Genomic DNA, 20022 nt, shown 5'->3' on the forward strand with positions numbered 1-20022 from the left:
AGACCCAGTACAGTTGATCATAATATTTTTAAATATACTCCCACAAGATATTTTGCTGAAAAAAAAAAGCAGTATTACCCCAAAATCCATCATAGCCCTATAACAAGTTGAAGACAGGTAAATCATTGCAAGTCATTGTATATTCAGCTCATCAGAAGACAGACTTTCCAAGAAGGCCAGCAGAAATCATTGCAAGTCATTGTATATTCAGCTCATCAGAAGACAGACTTTCCAAGAAGGCCAGCAGATCAAACACCATTTATTACCAGTAATACAGAAAACCCACTATTTTCCCCAAAATAGTAGGTAATAGTGGCACTAGTTACATGCATTATCCTAAGTACTCACTAAGGTGACACACTTGGCAAGGATTTGTATCTTTAATCAGACAAAGGATGATATTCTGTGACCTGTGTCATGTTGTGATGCTGTCTTGGAATGCTGAAATGCCAGGAAGGATTCAGAGAATCATGACAGATAATTAACTGAATATGAGCTCAGCATGCACTCTTCTGGCTTAGAGGATGGACCTGCTCTTCGAAAGCATAAACAAGGAACTAAGAGGCAGAAACAGCAGGGCATATTAACTCTTTGTTGTGTGTCTGATGTTTATAAGATTGTGTGTATAAAATGGAATTCTGAGGCAGACACTTAAAAAAAAGATAACCACTGTGATGGGAAGAGATAAAAAGGCTACAGAGGTCTGCCTTGTAGTGAGAGACTCACGAAGCTCAAATTACAGTTAACTGTAATTATCAAGAGTAATTGGGAGGCTGATAGAACCCGGGTAAAGGAGAACACTGTTTGTGTTTTGCTTCTGCCTTCAAAACAGCTCACAGAGCGTGAGGTGTAATTTCTCTGTATCATACTCCGCTGAGTTTTTGTTTCACAGGGGCTTTTGGGGTGGACCAGAACCAGAGGGCCTGGGGAGCATCTGCAGGGATACTGGAGCCAGACCTGTACAGAACCCACTGGAGCTGACAGGGCTTGTTAGTTCCGAGTGAGTGCCATGTTAGTGTAACACACTGCTTCCAGACCTGAGCTGGCTCCTGAAGCTGCAGTGTGCTGCCCCTCAGCTAAAATGCCCAACCTGCTCCTTACTCTCAGCTCAGACAAGTTGACTGGATCATGGAGAGCAGATGCTGACTTCTTTGATTAAGAATAATCATCTCTGGAAAGGATTTTTGATGGCTGATGAAGCTTAATCTGACAGAAAAAAGGCAGCATAATATCCAATATATGAAAGTCCAAACTGGACAAATGTGGAGCAGAGATGATACCTGTGGTTTTGACATGGAGAATAATTGGCAACAAATGTACGTTAAGAACCCTAGGATGCTCCCTTCAACTGGAAACCAAAATAGTAACACAAACAGGCATCTGGCTACAGAAGATAATCATGACCATTTGTCTGCCTTGTGCCACCCAGAAGGTTAGACTGGATGATACAGCCAATTCCTTTGGCACTAAAATTCATACATCTTTCTGTCAGAGTGTAAACCAAATTTTATCCATTCCTGATTATTGAAGTTCCCACTTCGTCTTCCCTAAGGAAGCAGCTGTCTAATCTGAGATCTCAGGCAAGAGTGTTTTCTTTTACATAATGTATACTACACTGGTCCTGGTTAAGATCTTTGTCTCAGGGCTATAATTAATTCTTAGACATTGAATGGGCTATCCACTGATTTCAACAGGAATGATTTTTACATAAACCCAAGATCCCTTCCCCTTTTGCCAGGTGCTTTCCCAAGCAGAAGGGCAGCTCATTACGCAGCACAGGATGAAAGATGCTGTTCAATATGACACCATTATTACCTGTGCTAGTTAAAGGTTTGGATTTCCTGTTTAGATGAAAATATAGAAAAAAGCATAAGAAGAACAAGGCTTTCTGTCATTACTGTGCCACAGAGGAAGGGACAAACCTATGTATTGGTTTCTTAAATATTGGTGAGGAGATCAGTTTCCAACATTTGCCAGTTTTCTTTAGAGCTATCCAAAGGTTCAGGTTTAGATTAAGGGTTCAGGAGCCAATCATAAAAATAGGGAAGACGTTAAGTATGTTTTAGGACATTAGTTTAAGACTTTCAGCTAACACAAAATCCACCAGAAAGACATTGTTACTAGCCTCTCATTAAGTAAACAGCCACTGGCAACTGCTGAAAAGGAGTATGATTTCTGATCACCCTAAAATATGCTGAGTAACTTTTACAAATTTTGGTCTTGTTTACAACAGTTCAGTGTAAGGAGTTCATAATGAATAACAATAATAATAAAATAATGCTATTATACTTTCACCTTCATTACACCCTGAATCATACATTGACCTTCCTTTAAACACACCTACCATGCCCTAGGCTTGGTTTGTACTATATAATAAAAATGATGAAAATAATTGGGGTGAACTGAATTGACCTATAGTGTTTTTTACTGTTTTAAATCTGCATAGCTAAGACTTAAATTGGTGCAGCAAGAGATCAGGATTTTGCCCATAAACCTGAACTGACAGGCAGTAAATTGATCAGAAGAACTAATTTAAAAAAATCTTATCTAAACAGATTTTCCCTACTGTGACATGTTAGTGTTTTTCTGAAACAAAGTAGCATAAACCAGAAGGCATCTGAGCTACTGAAAATGAATTCTTTGGGTTATATGGCCATTTCATTCTGTTAATAGTTCTGGTCAAGGCATCTTCTGAACAAAAATATTGGCACTAAGAGGTATTAGAATGATAATTCTGAAGACTTGTTTGCATAGCATTAACAAAACAATTGCAAGGAGCTTTGCTTGTTTTTTGCTTTTTCTGTTTCTGTAATTATGTTTAATTAATATAAAGTTAGCTCAGCTGAAAATAGTGCAGAGTTAAAGATGGCATGTTCTATGATGCTGTGACCTAAATGCAGGTATCTTTAAATAGGGCTGTTTCTCTTTTGAACCTAGTTCTCAATCTTCCTTCTGTCTTATCTCCACATGATTAACAAGGAAATCTAAATGTTTCTGGCAGAGGACGTTTGACTAGGATACTGTGGCATGTGTGTGCTACCTATGGAACATCCCATCAACTCTTTGCCTCTCCAAGGACACCAAAGCTCCTGAAACATGAGAGAACAGTTAGAGCAGTACCTCTGGAATAACAATTCTTGTTCTTCAGAGAAGTCTATATGGCTAGCAAAAGAAGAATTTTTGCAGATTTACAGCTCTGAAACTTCAAGGAGTTAATCATAGTAAAGTGCTTTTCCTTCTTAACCACCAAAAAGTGGAGTGAGATGGGCTTTTCTGTGACTATCTTGTTATAATCATACACCAGCCTTGTTAGAATTTTTTATCTGCATGAAGGACTGCAATAGAAGTAAAGATTTAATTTAGGTATATTCTACTTAATAATGAAATGGATTTAAATAAATAGGAAAAAACAGAAAACAATTGAAGTAAGGGACCTGCTAATCTACTTTCCTGAATATGGACGCTATGTTTATTTGTCTTGACCCTATTCTCCACTGAAACCTGTCTCCATTGACCGTCCGGTGGGACTGGACATCTCAGCTTTGTTCCACTGAAGACCTTTAAAAAATAAATTGCAAAATTTCAAGAACAAATTAATATGTTCAGTTGAACAGACCATTTTGATAGTGTTTTGTAACAGCACAGACAAAAAATTATTATGGAAAGAGATCAGCACCTCTGCTAGGGGTGATTCCTTCCATCCTATGATAGGTGGGATAGACAAAGCTGTGGACATTCTAGTCTTTCTCCGTAGAAGGAACAACCTAGGAAGCCTTGCTAGACAGCTTGCAATAAGTCAGATCAATAGTACCCATAAAGCAGTATTAACTTACAATAGCCAAAGCTTTGTGCAGATAAGAATCAATAGTTTTGGGGCTGGCTAAAAGAGTGGAATCTGAGCAAAAAGTTAATGACATGAGGTTGAACAGGAGAATTAAATGTCTGGAATACTCACTTTGTGGCATGCTGTCTTCAAATGTTTTCCCAAGCTTCCACCAAACAGAGAATGGAGTTGGATGGGTAGTAATGCAAACCATGTTAGAAAATTAAATTGAGAAGCAGACAGTTAACAATAGAATGTCACGAATACATGATTGTAATAATTTACTAGTGCTAATTGCTTCTGCTGTATGAATGCCGCTGCAAAAAGCAGAAAAGAAGACACCTGTGCTTACCTCATATATAGGAAGAGACCCAAATACTGAACCAGCCTCTCTGTTTCCAGACTCAAAACTTTCCAAAGGTTCTTTATGGATCTGACCAAGGGAAGCCAAAATCAGTGCATTACTAGCTGAAGACGAAAGGTAATGAAGACATTACTCCTGTTATTGAATTGCATGGTAAAATTCATGTTATCTGAAGAAATGTATATCATTAGTATGTAGAGAGATTATGGTTTATGCACAGGTTTTCTTTGGACCATGTAAAGGCTGCCTGGAACTTTTTTTTAAATTAGGAGCAGATCATTCTTCCACTACAGAAAATGCATAACCACAAAAATTCCAGCTTCCCAAGGGACACAAAGTCAAGACAGTTAACAGCAAAATGCTTTTTACCACCTAAGTTAAAGCTAGTTTTAAACACTTACTTAGTTCTTTCACCAATTAACACCTTGGATAAACTCAATAAAGGAATCATTTTCAGGGGACTTGTCAGGTTTGGCGGATGCATGCTATCAGAGGACAAGGGAAGTCTAGCCAAGGAGTAATGGACTAAGAACTCCCTCCCAGATGATATCTACATCACAGGGCTGTCAGTCTGGCTATCCTTCTGTTGGGCTTTGCAAATCACAAACACTTCAGCAGCCAGTTGGGAAAGATGCAGATGAACAAGACGTTTCTACTGTTAACTGTGGAAAGCTTTGAATTTGTGAAAATACCTTGGGTACCTTGACAGTTCATCCACACTCACATGAATCCTGAGACTTACCTAGGTATCATACTTATGGACAGGGCAGGAAATGAAACTGTCTTTATGTGATATGGCTGTGATTTCCCCCTAGGAAGCCAATTTATGGTCTTCCGAAAAAGGAAAAAAAAAAATGTACCTACAGCTTGAAATACTGCAAAGAACTCTTGTTTCCATCAAATTTGAAAACATGAGTTTAATTTGAAATGGTGCATTATACAGAGATTTTCTACTTACATTTTTTCATGGTCTTACTAATACATTACTGAGTGTGCTGCAGGAGCAACACTTTAAGAGATACCACATCTTCAACAATGTAAATCATTCCTACAGGAACTTCTTCTACTGTCTGCCTGTCAATTCTAAGCACTACTCATGTGCATTAATTACTAGGCATTACCCATTTCAGAAAGACAGAAGAACTGAATTACGGTGAGCTAGTCATATACTGTAGGTGTTTGCACAGCCACTGAATAGCACACCTCTAGTCTGTCATGCAAACTGAAGTCCACTGGTTTGTTCTGCTCTAAGGCAAATGATAGGAAATAAAACCTTTTTCTCATCAAAAGTTCAATCAGAAGGGGATTCCAGTGCTAACAAGCATCAAGTATCTTCTGCTATGAGATCTGCAGTGAATCCTCATGTCAAATGACTAGACAAAACCCAAAGCAGAGCCCAACTCTACTGACTTTTCCCACAATGTACTCAACCACTGACTTTGCTACAGTAAATTTCATGTTTTATACCCAGCATCAACATATTTTTCGCACTAACACTGTTCTCTCTGGTTACACAGTGCTGTATCTACAGCTGTTGATCAGCAGGGGACCAATGATCAACTGCTGTTGCTTTGTAGTGCATGCTCCTATGGCACAACAGCAGCTATGTCAGTTTCCCTGTGATTTAAACACAGGCTGCTCTGGAGACTGTGCAGCACCTGTGACTGGTATAACTGTGACTTAAGGGAGCTCACCAACTTGTTCCTGCCTTGGGCTGAGATGACAGAACACCTCAAAACCGCATGCTTGACTACCTTTGCTTAGCAGCAAGTAATGCACTAGCTTCAAACAGTCAAGCACCCAGACGAGATGAGAGCTGATCTTGTATCCTTGGTGTCCCACTCAGCAAAGACAAGTGAGAAAGAAAGCTGGCAAGACAGGGCAATAAACAGTGGAGAGGTGTGTTCTACTCACCGTGTCATCCTTGTATGATATCCTTGTCACCGTGTGTACCCAAGGCACACAAACTAGCTGGTCACATGGAGTAATGTTGTCTTTTACTGGCTACTGTTTGGACCTTAGCTGGCTGCATTAAGATATCAGATTGTGGTCCATAGGAGACTGACAGTACCACAAATTTTAGGAGAGGATGTTAAGAGTTCATACCCCTCAGTAGCAGTTGACCACTAACCTTTGGGGAAGAATGGTCAGAAAGTGTTAATGGAAGCTTTTTTGGCAAGTGGCCACAGGATTTGTATCTTTTTTCCTCTTCTACTACAACTGCAAGAGAAGTTTTATCTGTTTTAAGGGCTAAACTAGGTAAAGATGGAGGAACTCCACCATTATTCAATTAGAGTTGTAGAAAGTGTTCATAATGATATCTAAACTAACTCAGAACTGTCCTGGTTTCTGATTTCATGGGAACCCTGAAAGAACTATTGTGTATAACCAGGGATTCACTGTGCTAGTATTTTCACACTTCCTTCAAGTAAACTTAAGATGTTTAGGACTTCTGTTGGAGCATGTGAAAATTCTAGGGTTTTTTAATGCTGTTAAACCAAACAAGTGAATCAGTGTGTGCTACTTTCTAAATTGGAATTTGGATGTGTGAAACAATGAGAATGAAAACCAGAGAGGTTTCTTCGATCCTGCTGTTTATGCTTTTTTATTCTAGCTTGTCCATTGAATGAGAAGGATATGTCTAATGATATATCATTAGTTCATGTAGTCTAATGAAGTATGTCTAATTTCTAAATGAGAAATACAATTGCATTTCCTGTACGTTGCATAGAACAGAAACAAATTTTTCTTATACATTAGCTACCTTTGGAGAAGCCAGAGCTTTGAAAAACTTCAAGTCCTGAATTATGTCCACATGTTTAGGCTTTTTTAAAACTGAAGGTAATCTCGTCAGTGACTTCCACCTGTACACACAAGACAGAAAAAATCTGATGCTCCTACCAAAATGGCAATTTTGAATGCAACATTCTTAGCTGGCTCCAGAATAAAATTATTTTGAAGCATAAATTATTCCATATTTCTTCAAAATGTAATTTGTATTAGGACCTTCATAGGTGTCATGAAGTGCTTCACTAACACTTTGTCAATCCAGATACTGGCTTGTCATGTTTAGAAGGCTGGAAATATTAATATAAAAAAACACTAATTACCACAGCTGTGTGCTAACTTGCTGTTTGATAATGGTGTTTCAGCATTTCTATCAGTTCTGACTACAATTCCTGTATGCCACTTTCATAACAACGAAAGTTTCCTCTGTTCATGTATCTGGTTTCCTCCGCTTATATGTCTGGTTTCCAAATTTAAACACAAGAAGAAATGATCTAGAGTGTCTGTTAGTGTAGTTAAACACAGTTTCATTTATAATCATAAAAATTAAGTCAGATCACACAAGCTAAGGAATTATAAACTACAGAGAGAAACTGAGACTATTCTTCTATATGGGTCTCTCTACCTGGTGAAATTTTTCAATGGATCACTTGAGCCACTTGTTTAAACTGTAAGCACCTATGCTATTCAGCTGGGTTTGTACCTTTTCAGGCATATGCATATTTGGGGAATATCTGTTAATAACATTTATAACTTGATTTGTTAATTGAAATTCTAAATTATTATCTCAGGGACTTATGTGACAGCTATCCAATAAGTGAACTGCAGTAGCATCATGAAGATAACTGACTTGACCCAAGAGAAGCTTTTGTATCTGTAAAGAACAAAGCCTAGCATCCATAAGTAACACAGCCTTTTGGATGATGGTTGGCTAGCTATCCATTACACTATTTGGTACAATTAATCCAGAATAATCAATTTGCTCTTGAGGTGACAGCACACACAGTATAGAGAATGTTAAGACTGAAACTTTCTATTGCATGGTGTGTGGCCACCTTTTTTTTCAGTTCTCTGCACAGTTAAGCAGGCTTCTCATTTGCTTCCAATCTGTTCAATTAATGTGTTTTAAATGTATGATAGCCATTCTCCTTTACTGAAATATCTGAAGAATCCGCAAAGAGTAGTCACAGTTTCACACAGGCGTGTCATTTATGGAAAGTTTTTTTAAGGTTAGCTGGCTTAATTATAGTATCAGTGATTCCAGAGGTTTCAAACTAGCTACTGACTATTCAAAAGGACTACAGGGGTTAGTCCTTCAAACACAGCCAAGCACTTCTCTATATTAATGACTTACTGTTCTGACTTCAGTGGGACTACTCACATTAGTGAGAACTCTATGGAATAGTAAGGGTTAGCAGGATACCAACCTAAATGGGGTAACAGTAAAGCACCATAGAGATTCCCCCTTGTCCCAGAGTGCTTTGTTTAAAAGGCAGCCTAAGAATGCACATGGTATATGAAAACTTAGCACTAAAGCATGCATGACTTTTTAAGCCCTGAAGTAATTTTTCCCAGATTTGGACTGCTTTGTTACTAAAGGCACCATGCATGTTGCCTCTGAATATTCCTGCTTCAGTGTTTATGTTCATTTGGTAAACCCACTAATTAATAAACCAGGGAGGTCCAGGACTAGAAATATGACTTAAGCTAGAGGACCAAGGCTCTTTGGCTTGACTTGTAACTAACCCACATCCCTTGAGAACTCTACCTAGAAGGAGAGAGGTCCAACACTGCTATTGAACACACGTTTATGCCAGTGTCAGAATGTCATGATGAGAGGTACAGGAATCCCAGCAAATTTAAGAAGACCATTTTTTGAACTGAAAGATTAAACTGGATTTATTCTTCCAGAAGGATTTGAGTTGAAACTATTCACATTGAGCTTTTTCAATAAATTTTGGGGGATTGCAGAAGTATATCAGCTTGTGGAACTGGAAAGGAAACAGGCTGCTAACCTGAACAGTGTACATAACATACAGACTCTAATTAGGCTAAAATCTGAGAAAATCATCTAGTCATCACTATTACTGAATTCAAATCATGAACATCACCTAATCCTGGCTCTCACCTAGTCATAACAATTAAGAGATTTATCCATGCTGTGTAAAAACATTTTTTAAAAGGATTTTTTCTAAATAACTCACTAATAAAAAATACTAATATTTTCTCTGACCTTCAGGTGAAAGGTGCTTTTTAAGTATATTTGCAGAACTGTTCCCCCAGTCATACATATATGTAAATGTATGAGATCTTACTTGTCCCTGTCCAGCATGAGAGGATATTCACACTTCTTCTTTTCCATATGCTTGCTTTCCTCTTTAACTGTAGTAGGAAAGTTATTAACATCGCAAGGCAAAATCAACCGACTGATATCTGATAATTCCAACTTCCTAGGTTGCCCAAAATAACCAAGATAGTATCCATTCATGGCATGCCAGAGCCTACAGACATAGTAGAAGCAGTGCCAAAGGACAGAAAGGAAAAATGGGTACTTTTAGAAATGGAACAAAAGTGAGAACATATTGGTCTACATTATTAAGTTCTGCAGCACTGTTCTAGAGTTCAGTATGATAATCATAAAAAAAAATAATCAATGAGACTGAAGTTCATTGTTTATAATGTAAGTAACTTGAGAGTAAAAAAATCTCAGAAGGATGTTGTAAAAATCAGAAAACAAACATACAGTTCATCTTTATGAAACTGAGGAGTAAAGGCACCAATATCCTGAATTGCTCCTACAGTAAGGTGCTGCCATCAGAGCAGGATCTACACAAAAATTCTTCATTGATTCTCCCAAAACCCCAAAAGAAACCCCTTCAAATGTACTTGTTAGCCAAGAAGGAATTACAGTTGTCTAGAAAGCATCTTCAGACTGCAGTTGTTTAATTGCTTAAGCATTGGTTAGATGCAATGCTTAGGACCCATGTCAATTTTAAAAGTACTGAAAGCTAAAATAGGATTAGAACAGGAGGTCATTTCTAAAATGATGGGTCCATTACCTATGCATTCAAGGTCACCTTGCTGAAAGAAAATGACAGTCTGCAGAAGGTCTGACTTCCTGAGAAAACTGGAAGTGTTCCATTAAAAAATTAGTTCTTTCAGGTGCAGAAGAGAAAATGCAACCAAAGTTGTATTTTATTTAAGTTCTAGCCTATGTACAAGTCCAGCAAGAAGAGGAACTTTGAAGACAGTTCAACTGATTTGCCATAGCAGTAAGAAATATAATTTTTGTACCTGACTGAACCATCAACAGATGCTGTCACTACCACATTTTTCTCCTCTTCATGAAGTAAGTCAACCACTTCAGTAGAGTGTGCCCTCCAGCAGAGCTCCTCCTTTATTTGCTGAGGGAAAAAAGCAACATAACCACATTTCAGGCAGTTCTGTATGCCACCATGGTTGCTAGCTTACTGGATTTATCAGCATGGCTTTCTGAAAATTAAGAGAGGTGAACAAGTAATCCCTCCATGAAACAGCCTGCAAATGGCATACGGTAGAAACACCACTCAGGGGACATGGATATATTCATTCTTAATGCAGCCTCTTTGAATGCAATGGAATAATGCTAGCAGCATTTTACTTATGTTTTTCTTGTTTTTCACAGCATCAAATTATTATTTCAAGTGAAAGACATGACCTTTATGTGCAGGAAACATTTTTAGTCCCTGTAGAGCTCTGAATCCATTTTTCTCTGTCTTATCTTGGTATACTGTTCAAGTTAAGAAAATCTGTCAGATCTTTCCTTACATTTTTATTGTTTTGTGGATCTTCTAAGAATGAGGCAATGCTCCAGCGCATAACATGTCCCTCTATTTAAGAAAGGAAAAAGCAAAACATCAGTAAATTTCATTAGAGCTACATATTCACTCGTTGCTAACATATGCTCTTGGTAAACACTGGGCAGAATGAAGCAGAGATTACAGGTCAGTGAAAGTTATTTTAAGGTGAATGTCACTATCTCATTGTCAAGCACAGAGCAAAAAATAATGGACTATTCATTAATATGCAAAGAAATATATATACTCTTTGTGAGCAATGTGTCATTAACTGGATAGGTTTGAAATGGAAAGAACGTGAAGTTCATTCTTTAAATGACATGAGCAAAAAATAAGAATCATCTTGTCAAGACAGTTATCTTATTGCACAAACTAGGTATGAGAGCTTCCTGGGGATTAAACTGTTTTTCAACCCTGGTAAAATGGACAAAGTTTGATTAATTGCATACATAATGAAAGCTTAATGTTTTACAACCTTTTAGTGCACTCATGTGAAGCTAGAATCGAAGAACCATTTTCCTTATGACCCACAACTGCTCAGTTTCCTGCCTAGGCTCCCTCTTTCCTGATGAAGTTGCCTCTTATCTCTCATTTCTACTACTAGACAGAGCAATCTTTTGTGTAATTCCAACTTTCATACTGGTCACATCTGGTTTCTAGGACTGTACATTTGCAAGTAAGCAAGGAGGCTGACAGAGAAGTTGACCTTTTCCTAACAAGGCAAAATCTGTATTGGGAACAAGAAATCGGTAGTAGCACTGCAGATAAAAGAGAAGGGTGCAGAAAGCATGAAAAGCGAATACACAGTGGCACAAACACAGAACAACAAAAGTAGAGTATCAGATGAATAGGTAATAGGGTGGATACTTTTCCACAGCTAATTAAAATCCTGTTCAGTGCATGCTGCCTTCCTGAAGTCATTTACTGATTTGAATCAATGGGGAGTGGAAACTCCTCTTCATTTTCAGCATCAATGTCAAGCCACTGCTCAGTTTTGAAACAAATGGAAAAAAAAGACTTGCTCCATCCAACTTCTGACATCCAGCTTCTGAGCATAAGAGCAGGAAGCTGGCAGGAAACAGTTCTAATAAGTATTTTAGAAGAAAAGTGACACATTAGAGGACAAAAATCTCATATGACAGATGTGGAAGAGGAAAATTGCCAGTGTAATTCTAAAGGTTTGGAGGAGAATCAGACAGCAGATAAACTCTTGGACTTTCTGCCAAATGAAAGCCATATTTGGTGTGAAATTAAAAGTCTAACAATGAGCTGCTAGCACAGACCACAACTGCTTTCTTTCCTTATATAGCAGCATATGAAGCCATTACTGTGCACTCCATATCAGTGTCCGAATCATGGCTCTTGGTACAGCCACAGCTGCAGGTTTTCATTTAGTTTTATTACCACAGTTGTGAAATTTTTGCTTATTCTTAGCAGTAATCTTTGCCCTTGGTATTAATACAGTAATTCAGATGGAAAGTAGATGCAGGGCTTGTGAATGAAGAAAATTGTAATGTCTTTTATGAAAACAATTCCACTGATAATGCTGTTAACACTAAGCTTTAATCTACCATCCTTTCATACTAGAAAATACCTTTTTCAATTATTTAATTATAGCTTTGATGGAGAAACACTGGCAGCATTTGGACATTCATTTCCACATTTCTGGCACATTTACAGCATGATATTTTGTGGTCCTACAGACTGTCCTAAACAGAATGACCAAGATGTTTACTCACCCTTACTGCCTGCCAAAAGCATTTTAGTGCAGATGTCTGTACATAGTGCTGTCAGAGGAACCAAAGGATATTTTGAAAATGGCAAAAGTTCTTTCACTAAGTTTCCCTAAAATAAATAAATAAACAAACACATGTTTCTCTTTATAATATCTACATGAAAAAAAAAAAAATCAGTGCATCAGAAGTTGAGTGCCATTGATTTGATCTACTCAGCATTATTCAGCTCATACGTATTCAGAAAGCTGCTAAAAATGTAGTTTCCTAATCTACTGAATGACAAGATAGCTGGGGTGTATTCTTCTGGAATTCTGTCTCTTCTACTTCAAAAGAACTTCAGAAGAACCTTTCACTCTTAAGGCAATTCAGTCTAGCTGTACCTACCCCTGCTTCACCACTTACCTCTCATTTGCTATGGAATATCATCAGTATGCATCTCACTTGCTACTAAAATGTTGTTTCTTGCTGCAAATGGACCCATGATATCTCCTTCACTAACTTGCTATATTTTTCAAGTAAGCACCAGTAGACTTTCTCCCTTACTGCCTCTTCAGGTTTGGGAGGAGGTGAGGGAGAATGTCTTGCTGATAAGGAGATTCTTGACTGTGTCATCCACGTAATGATGATGACAGTCATGTCAGTGATGACACACCATCACCTGAACTTGGAGATTCCTACAGAAATCTAAGCACACTAATATATCAACTGTGAAGACAACAAAATCCAACAAAGCCCATGCCTACTGTACATGGGGACATTTACCATCATGTTCTATTTTCGCATAAAACATCTACAAAGCTATGTCACCATCTTTCTGAAAAATTCTCCCTCCGACTTGCCTTTGCTGTGATTGCTGTTAAAGCCTTACATGGCTGACGTGTTGTGCTCACTGTCTGCCACAATGACCAATATTACCCAGTCATATCATGGTACTCCCCCTTCTTGCTGTATTTACTTTTTATCTCTTGTTTAGAGTAACATGTTTTCTGAAATAAGAGTTTTACAGATCTGAGGTGATGTGACAACTAGACCAGTGGCATTCTGTTGCATGACTGGCTTTACAAGCTGATTACAGCTGTAGATACTATGTGTTAGGATACTATTCTCTCCTGATTTGTAACCCTACTAGTGCTAGCTGGCTTGGGCAAAGTTTGAGACATATTTCTCCTCTTCTGAGAGTAGGATAGGCCTTGCCTATCATCCTTTCTTAGAAGGTAAATGTTGTGGCTGAAAAATCAACTTCTAGACTTTCACATAACTTTACATTCAGTTTTTGTTAGAATTATTTCAAATCATGTTTCTTCATTTTCCACTTGCCATTACTCCCTGCTATAGTTATTAAAGCAGAACTAATTTGTGTCCATGGAAGAAACTATTAACCAAAAAATGCAATAAAATATCTGCTGCTGCAATTGCTAGCTAAAAAGCATTATCCAAAGATTAGTAGAATTATCTTCTCAGTGGTCCAGTCCCATCCCAAAGACATTCAGATAGCTACCTGAATACTCCATAGGCAGATACAGCCATTTTCATGAGCAGAAGCCAGTATTGGTGAGTGTCCTGCTACAGGTTTGGATAACTGTACATTCATCTTCAAGTACTGGATATTCTCATACCTAGCTGTGTCTTCTGCTTTGGAACACAAATCACACATTTTCTCAACAATTTTTAGTAATGCTATTGAATGGACATAAATTATAGAACACTAGAAAAAAAAGTAAATTTGAAAATAAACTCCTTCATCAAGATGGCATTACTCTGAAAACATTACAGATATGGATAAAATGCAGCTGAAAAGAAATTAGAACAAACTTCATGATCTTATCTAAACCAGCCAGAGCTATTGCTCCATGATGCAGGGGAACTTTACTTAGAGCACAGCAACAGATTTTATGAAACTGCAAGCACCAGTGAGAGTAAAGGGGGAGTGCAAGACAGTGGTCATCAGGAGAGCTGAGAGGCAGTTCTGCAGCCTCTGCCCAAGGCTGCTAGAGATTACTATAAATTTAGCAATAAAGTGAAGTTTAATAACTAAGTGACACTTAACAACTCTGGAATCATAGATTTCTATACTTATTTCTCCAGTTCAAAACTCTTGGTAAATGCAAGGTGGTGGTCACAGAGAACCTTTTTTGAGTTCCTGCTGTGACTTCCCCAGAGCTGGAGATGCTGGGGGGCCCCATGAAAGTCCTCAGTGAAATGGACATTCAGTGGATGCAGGACCTAACATGAGTGTCTATTTCACTGGGCAGCTACAAGGCTTAGGGATATTCTGGTTTAGGGCATGGTTTTTTTTGCAAAATAAATTCAGCTTAAATCCGCATTTCAGATGATCAAATTTCTTGTTATTGGGAAAGTCTGCCTTCCAGAAGAGGATGTCTAAAGGAATCATAAGAATCTAGAGGATTTGCTCCTTGCAAATTCACTGACTCTGCACAGCTTTAACTCTTAAGCACTTGTCTCTCTCTTGTTTCTGTTGTTTTAAGGATATATACTATAGGGAGTATTTTTCCTTCTAAAATTTCATGTGCTTTTGAAGATGTGAGGCCATTCACTCACACTCGACTCAAGTTGGCTCTTGCTATACCACTTCAATAATTCATTGCTTGAATATTTATGTGGAAGAGAAGGGTGTATAGTTGACATTTCCAAATTCTGCCAGGTTTTCAGCATCATATCTATTTAGAAAAACCAGCAATTAAGCCCCTGCATATCCTGCACCCTCGCCTGGCTTTTGTGACACAACTGCAAATCAGGAGGGATCAGAAGACATTGAGGTGTGTCATCCACATACCAATGGTATCCCAATTATTCTAAACACAGTTTGCCAGACAAACTGACAAACTCGTTTTCTGTGGTAACCTGGGCAGAACTTATGGATCAACAACAGAGAGAATGAAAAACACCTTTCCATACCTGTTGTTATTTGAGTATTTATTTCATCACTTTTTACATTTTCCTAAAAGCAAGGAATAAAATGTAACAGAATTAGAAAATGGAGCTTGGGTGTAACTACAGAACAGTTCTCTAGTTGAAATTATTTCCAGAACTTGATTTTTTGTAATTTAAGGATTCAAATACTCCCCCAATTTCCATTCAATCTGGGACAGCACTGAGTGAAAACAAGAAACAGTTCATCTGAAGAGAATCAAAATCACAGATGAACAAATCACAAATGAAATTAATTGGAATTTAGAAGCATGCTAAAGGTAAATTTAGCTGAATGGCATTAATTTCTTAGGACAAGCAGTTGATCACTTACATTCATGTGAATGTAACCTAGATCTCTTACTTAGAGAGTTTAATTCAGAACATGCATATAGTCGTCTTACTGCCTTGATCAAAGATGAACAAAGTGCATAAATAGCAATAACATTTACTCACATCTGCATCTTCAGTATGCGAATTGTCACAGTCCTTCATTTGTACTTTACTATATAGGCTTCTGAGGATCCCCAAGGCTGAGAGCAATTAGTATAGTGGCCTCAAAAATTGCCAAGTCAAATAAGGCAGGAAGAACTATGCAGCCATGAGAGCTTGAGGTATCTTAGAAGAGGACAAGCCACTTCAATCTCATTCTACCTATTGATCTGTAAGGCTTGATGTGTTGGGCTTTTGGGGATCTTTTTAAGAGCTGCAAATGACTGTCTATTTTGTTATTCTAATGACTACATAGCACAAGATATGTATACTTTAGTTTGCGATGACAGTTACGCCTGTGTCTATTTGGGAATCTATGAAAGTGCCATGCTCTGCTGAACCAACATGCTGGAAAGAATCTGAGAGGTAGCAGGATTTTCCTCTTTTTGCCTACTTGCTATCTGTTGCTCTGCAGGTATGGCATGTTCTTCTGGCAAAAAATGACAAAAAGTGTCACAAAAATCATCATGCTAGCCTTAGAAAAATACACAGATTGAGACACTGGCTTTTTGAGGGTAAATTAAAAAAAAAAAATCATACTGTCATTTGAAAGAATGTATCCAAGCAAGTGTGGCTGCTATGTAGGTGTGGCTCCACTTTTATTCAAGTACTTCATGATTTGTCTATTTTACTTCCCCCTTTGAGTTCTTCTACACCCCCATTTGATAGTCAGAATTGCTAGCGATAAGCATCTGACAAACACTTGGATAGTCAGCTATTCTATATATCACAGAGCCAGCTGCCTGACAGGATGTATTCTTAGTTCCCCACCTCATTCAGCTTAGGTGAACAAAGTTAATTTCTCTGTAATTCTTGATACTTAGTTTTGTGCGTGGCTTTATGGAGGGGTTTTAGTGAGCTACAGGATTTTAAAACCAAAACCAAAATGAAACCAGAAATTTGTTTTGAATCCTACCGAAGCCATGAAGCCACTATATCTACCTTATGTAGGTTCAAAGAACTGCTCTTGTGCTCTGGAACGGCACCGATATCACTCCTCACAGTAGCAGTAGTAGAGGGCAGGGAACTAATTTTCCTGTGTGAAAGAAATTATTTGAGATCACTGAAGTTCTTGAAGATACTGTTTGCTATCTGGAAATCAACATCATCCAGTGTAATAAAGCATAATAAAATAGTGCCTGAATTGATTAGACTGATTAGATTAAGAATTGTTGGTGGTTTAGAAATTTATCCAAGTAGGCAATATTTGCATATTACACAGCCAACCTCTCCTGTTAGGAGTTTTGAGCAAATTAAATCCATAGTAAATCAAAATTAACACTGGTGTTCATCCTCAAGAAGTGAAGGGGAAAAATTCAGTGCGTGCCAATGGCTTGTTCCCTTTCATTTTACACAGCGCTTTGCTCTGCAAATAATTAAATACTCTTCAATTAATTACAGAAACTTGTTTTCAATCTGTTAAGAAAATTCTCAGAAATGGGATTCTGTGGAAGAAACTCAGGAAAAAAATTTGGATGTGGTCTTCAATATTTGTGTTTCTGAGTCAAGAAAAGTTCTAACTGTGCTAATGAGAGGTTCTTGCCACATAACTTACACCAATGTCACAGCTGCTCTGTTTTTGACAAGAGTATCCAAATAAGTGGGATAATGTAAAACCCATATAGAATGTATGCAGCTGGGGTAGCCCACTTAAATTTGGACAGATGGCCATGACTGTAATTTTTCAGTGTTTGATTTTACAAACTTGCTAGCATTCTTGAACATTGTGTGTATGTATATGATCACAGTCAAATTCATCCAGGTACCTTCCCAGTACATACAAAACATCCTAAGCCTATATGATTCAAAGTCATTGTAGGATCTTCCTGCTTAAGCATAATCAGAACTTTTCTTGATTTATAAAAAATTCTATTTGTGAATTGTGATCACCACATTTTTAATTTAGCTAGGATTTCTTAAGCTAATCATTAAGCTATTATGTCAAAAAGCAAATATATGTTCAATGAAGTGGCACTGGTACATTTAGGGGTGTAGTAAATGCATAAGCTACTTGAAGGTTTTAAAGTAACATAAGACCATAAACCATCCTTATGATTCAGGAGAGCAAAAAAGGTGCCTAATTGCTTAAGACCTTAAAGCTGCATAAGTATTTAAACCACACTGAGTCTTTTTGGCTACCATTGCCCTTGCATATCCATTGGAAGACAAGCAATTCTGAAGTTATGCACAGGTGCAATGCTTTTCTCTCAAAATGAGCATATTTGCCTTAAATTCTGTTCTCCATACAACACTACCAACCTATGCCAGCTTCTAGTTTGTTTTAAGATGAAACTTGAGCCTGCACACTTCAATAAGCTTGCCTCTGTTTGCTGAGAATATCTAATAGCGTGAGGATTGTATCAGGTTTAAAATAAAGAAGAAGCCTGCTGCCACACAGTTATCTCACAGAGATAAGAATCAAAGAAGGTGCAGTACACAGGAAAACTAATACCTGAGACAAAAGCTGACTTCTGTTGAATTCTTCAACTGAATTGAGACTTATGAGGTCATTTAGAGGACAAAAGGATAGCTTAGTGGAGTGGTAAAAAAAGAACATATAATTTGGATTGATAAGCATTACAAAAGTTTAAGGATGGGAAAGCTTATTAAGTGTTTGAACTTGAATTGATTAAATACAAAGAAAATCTCAATTTAAATCAGCTCTCTTGGTCAAACATTACATCAGTTTACTACAACAAAATTCCTAATGACTGAGCCTGTCCTGGAGGAAGAGAAAATGCACAGTTACCTGGAAGAGAAAGCACCATGTACAAGGAATAATATGACATTGACTCCAGATGCTTGAAGAACTGAAGCCTGGCTGTCTTCATTAATTTTACACCTGCAAATAAAGATGTTTGTACAGGATGCATCTGATATGTTGCGTATTGCTCCCAGAAAATGTTGCAGGCTTTATTTGTAATCTAAAAAATTAAACATTTCATTTCCCAGAATGCATGTCACTTAAAAGTTTTAGACACAGTTTTTCAGAATCAGTTAATAAGTTATGATGGATTAATGTCAGTGAAGAGTAGGTACAGAATGTGCCTGTGCCAGGAAAAACAGAAACCCGATGGAGTTATGAACATTTCATTCAGCCAAGTATTTTCTTGAGAATTCGTATTTAAGAGAAAAGTAAAGTAACTTATGTTGAAGTTAACTATTGTTAGAAAAGTACCTTGTTCCTGGCATTAAAACCAGTCAGGTGAACCCTGGGTAAAATACTCTACTTAGTTACAAAGCATTGACTTTTCTGTCTTCCACCCATCCCCATGAATTTGTTTCCTCATATATGGGGAGGCAAAAGTGAAAGAAGAGCCAGAGCCAGAACTGCAGTTAAGTTTTGATTATTTCCCATGGTACAGAAAAACTCAGCTCACTTTCTCACAAACGTGCCAATTTTACACATGAAGGATGCTGTGAAACTGTTGGGTAGGATAGTTAAATATTGACTTTGTATGGTCTTAAAAGGCATTTATTCCATCACAAACACAGAAATACTGCCATGCTGCTCCACTTGGTCTAACCAGACATGTTGTCATTGTTCACTTTCCTGATGTAGCAGCTTAATCCGCATGAGAATTTCTGGAACCATCCTATGATCCCTTTTTGTCACTTTCTGTGAGAGATTAATACTCCCAAATCTCCAAAATCACTTCAGATTTCTGATTTTTGAATGTGACTTCTAGTCTTCTAGGTATAGACAATGATACTTATACTGATAATGTAGAACATCTGCCATTATCATCTGAAGTAGCATTATTTCCAGATGTCCTCCCAAACATGAAACTTCCAAAATAAGGATGTTTCTGCAGCTCAGTAGCAGCCTCTAGCCAATGACAGAGTGACTTACATAGTAAGAGTTTCCTTCAGTGGCAGTGCTGAGTTATGTTAAAACACTATTCTTAATTACATCATCCCTTCCCCAAATGACTCTCTCTCTTGATCACTTCTCCTACCTACAATATCAGGACTAGCTAGCAAAGTAATTTGAAGTGGGAGGGAGGGGGGCCCACATAAATTGCTACTTTAACTCCTGCTTGTCCATCACCCTTT

At 37.7% G+C, this 20022-nt stretch overlaps 1 protein-coding gene across 1 annotated transcript in view; it reads right to left on the minus strand.

The window, feature by feature from the left end:
* Positions 1 to 206: 206 nt before the first annotated feature.
* WDR64 (WD repeat domain 64) overlaps positions 207 to 20022 on the minus strand; it is an 83045-nt gene continuing 63229 nt past the window's right edge. Inside the window, exons 18-29 of the mRNA XM_069800642.1 lie at positions 18716 to 18808; positions 16909 to 17002; positions 15463 to 15505; positions 14045 to 14178; positions 12550 to 12655; positions 10782 to 10843; positions 10269 to 10378; positions 9290 to 9475; positions 6952 to 7051; positions 4176 to 4256; positions 3956 to 3989; positions 207 to 3558 (exon numbers count right to left, since the gene is read on the minus strand). Coding sequence (XP_069656743.1) covers positions 3485 to 3558; positions 3956 to 3989; positions 4176 to 4256; positions 6952 to 7051; positions 9290 to 9475; positions 10269 to 10378; positions 10782 to 10843; positions 12550 to 12655; positions 14045 to 14178; positions 15463 to 15505; positions 16909 to 17002; positions 18716 to 18808 — 1117 coding nt within the window. The 3' untranslated portion in view covers positions 207 to 3484. The remainder of the gene's footprint in view (positions 3559 to 3955; positions 3990 to 4175; positions 4257 to 6951; positions 7052 to 9289; positions 9476 to 10268; positions 10379 to 10781; positions 10844 to 12549; positions 12656 to 14044; positions 14179 to 15462; positions 15506 to 16908; positions 17003 to 18715; positions 18809 to 20022) is intronic.

The sequence above is a fragment of the Haliaeetus albicilla genome, chromosome 13 (genome assembly GCF_947461875.1).
Source record: "Haliaeetus albicilla chromosome 13, bHalAlb1.1, whole genome shotgun sequence".
NCBI classification, from domain to species: domain Eukaryota; kingdom Metazoa; phylum Chordata; class Aves; order Accipitriformes; family Accipitridae; genus Haliaeetus; species Haliaeetus albicilla.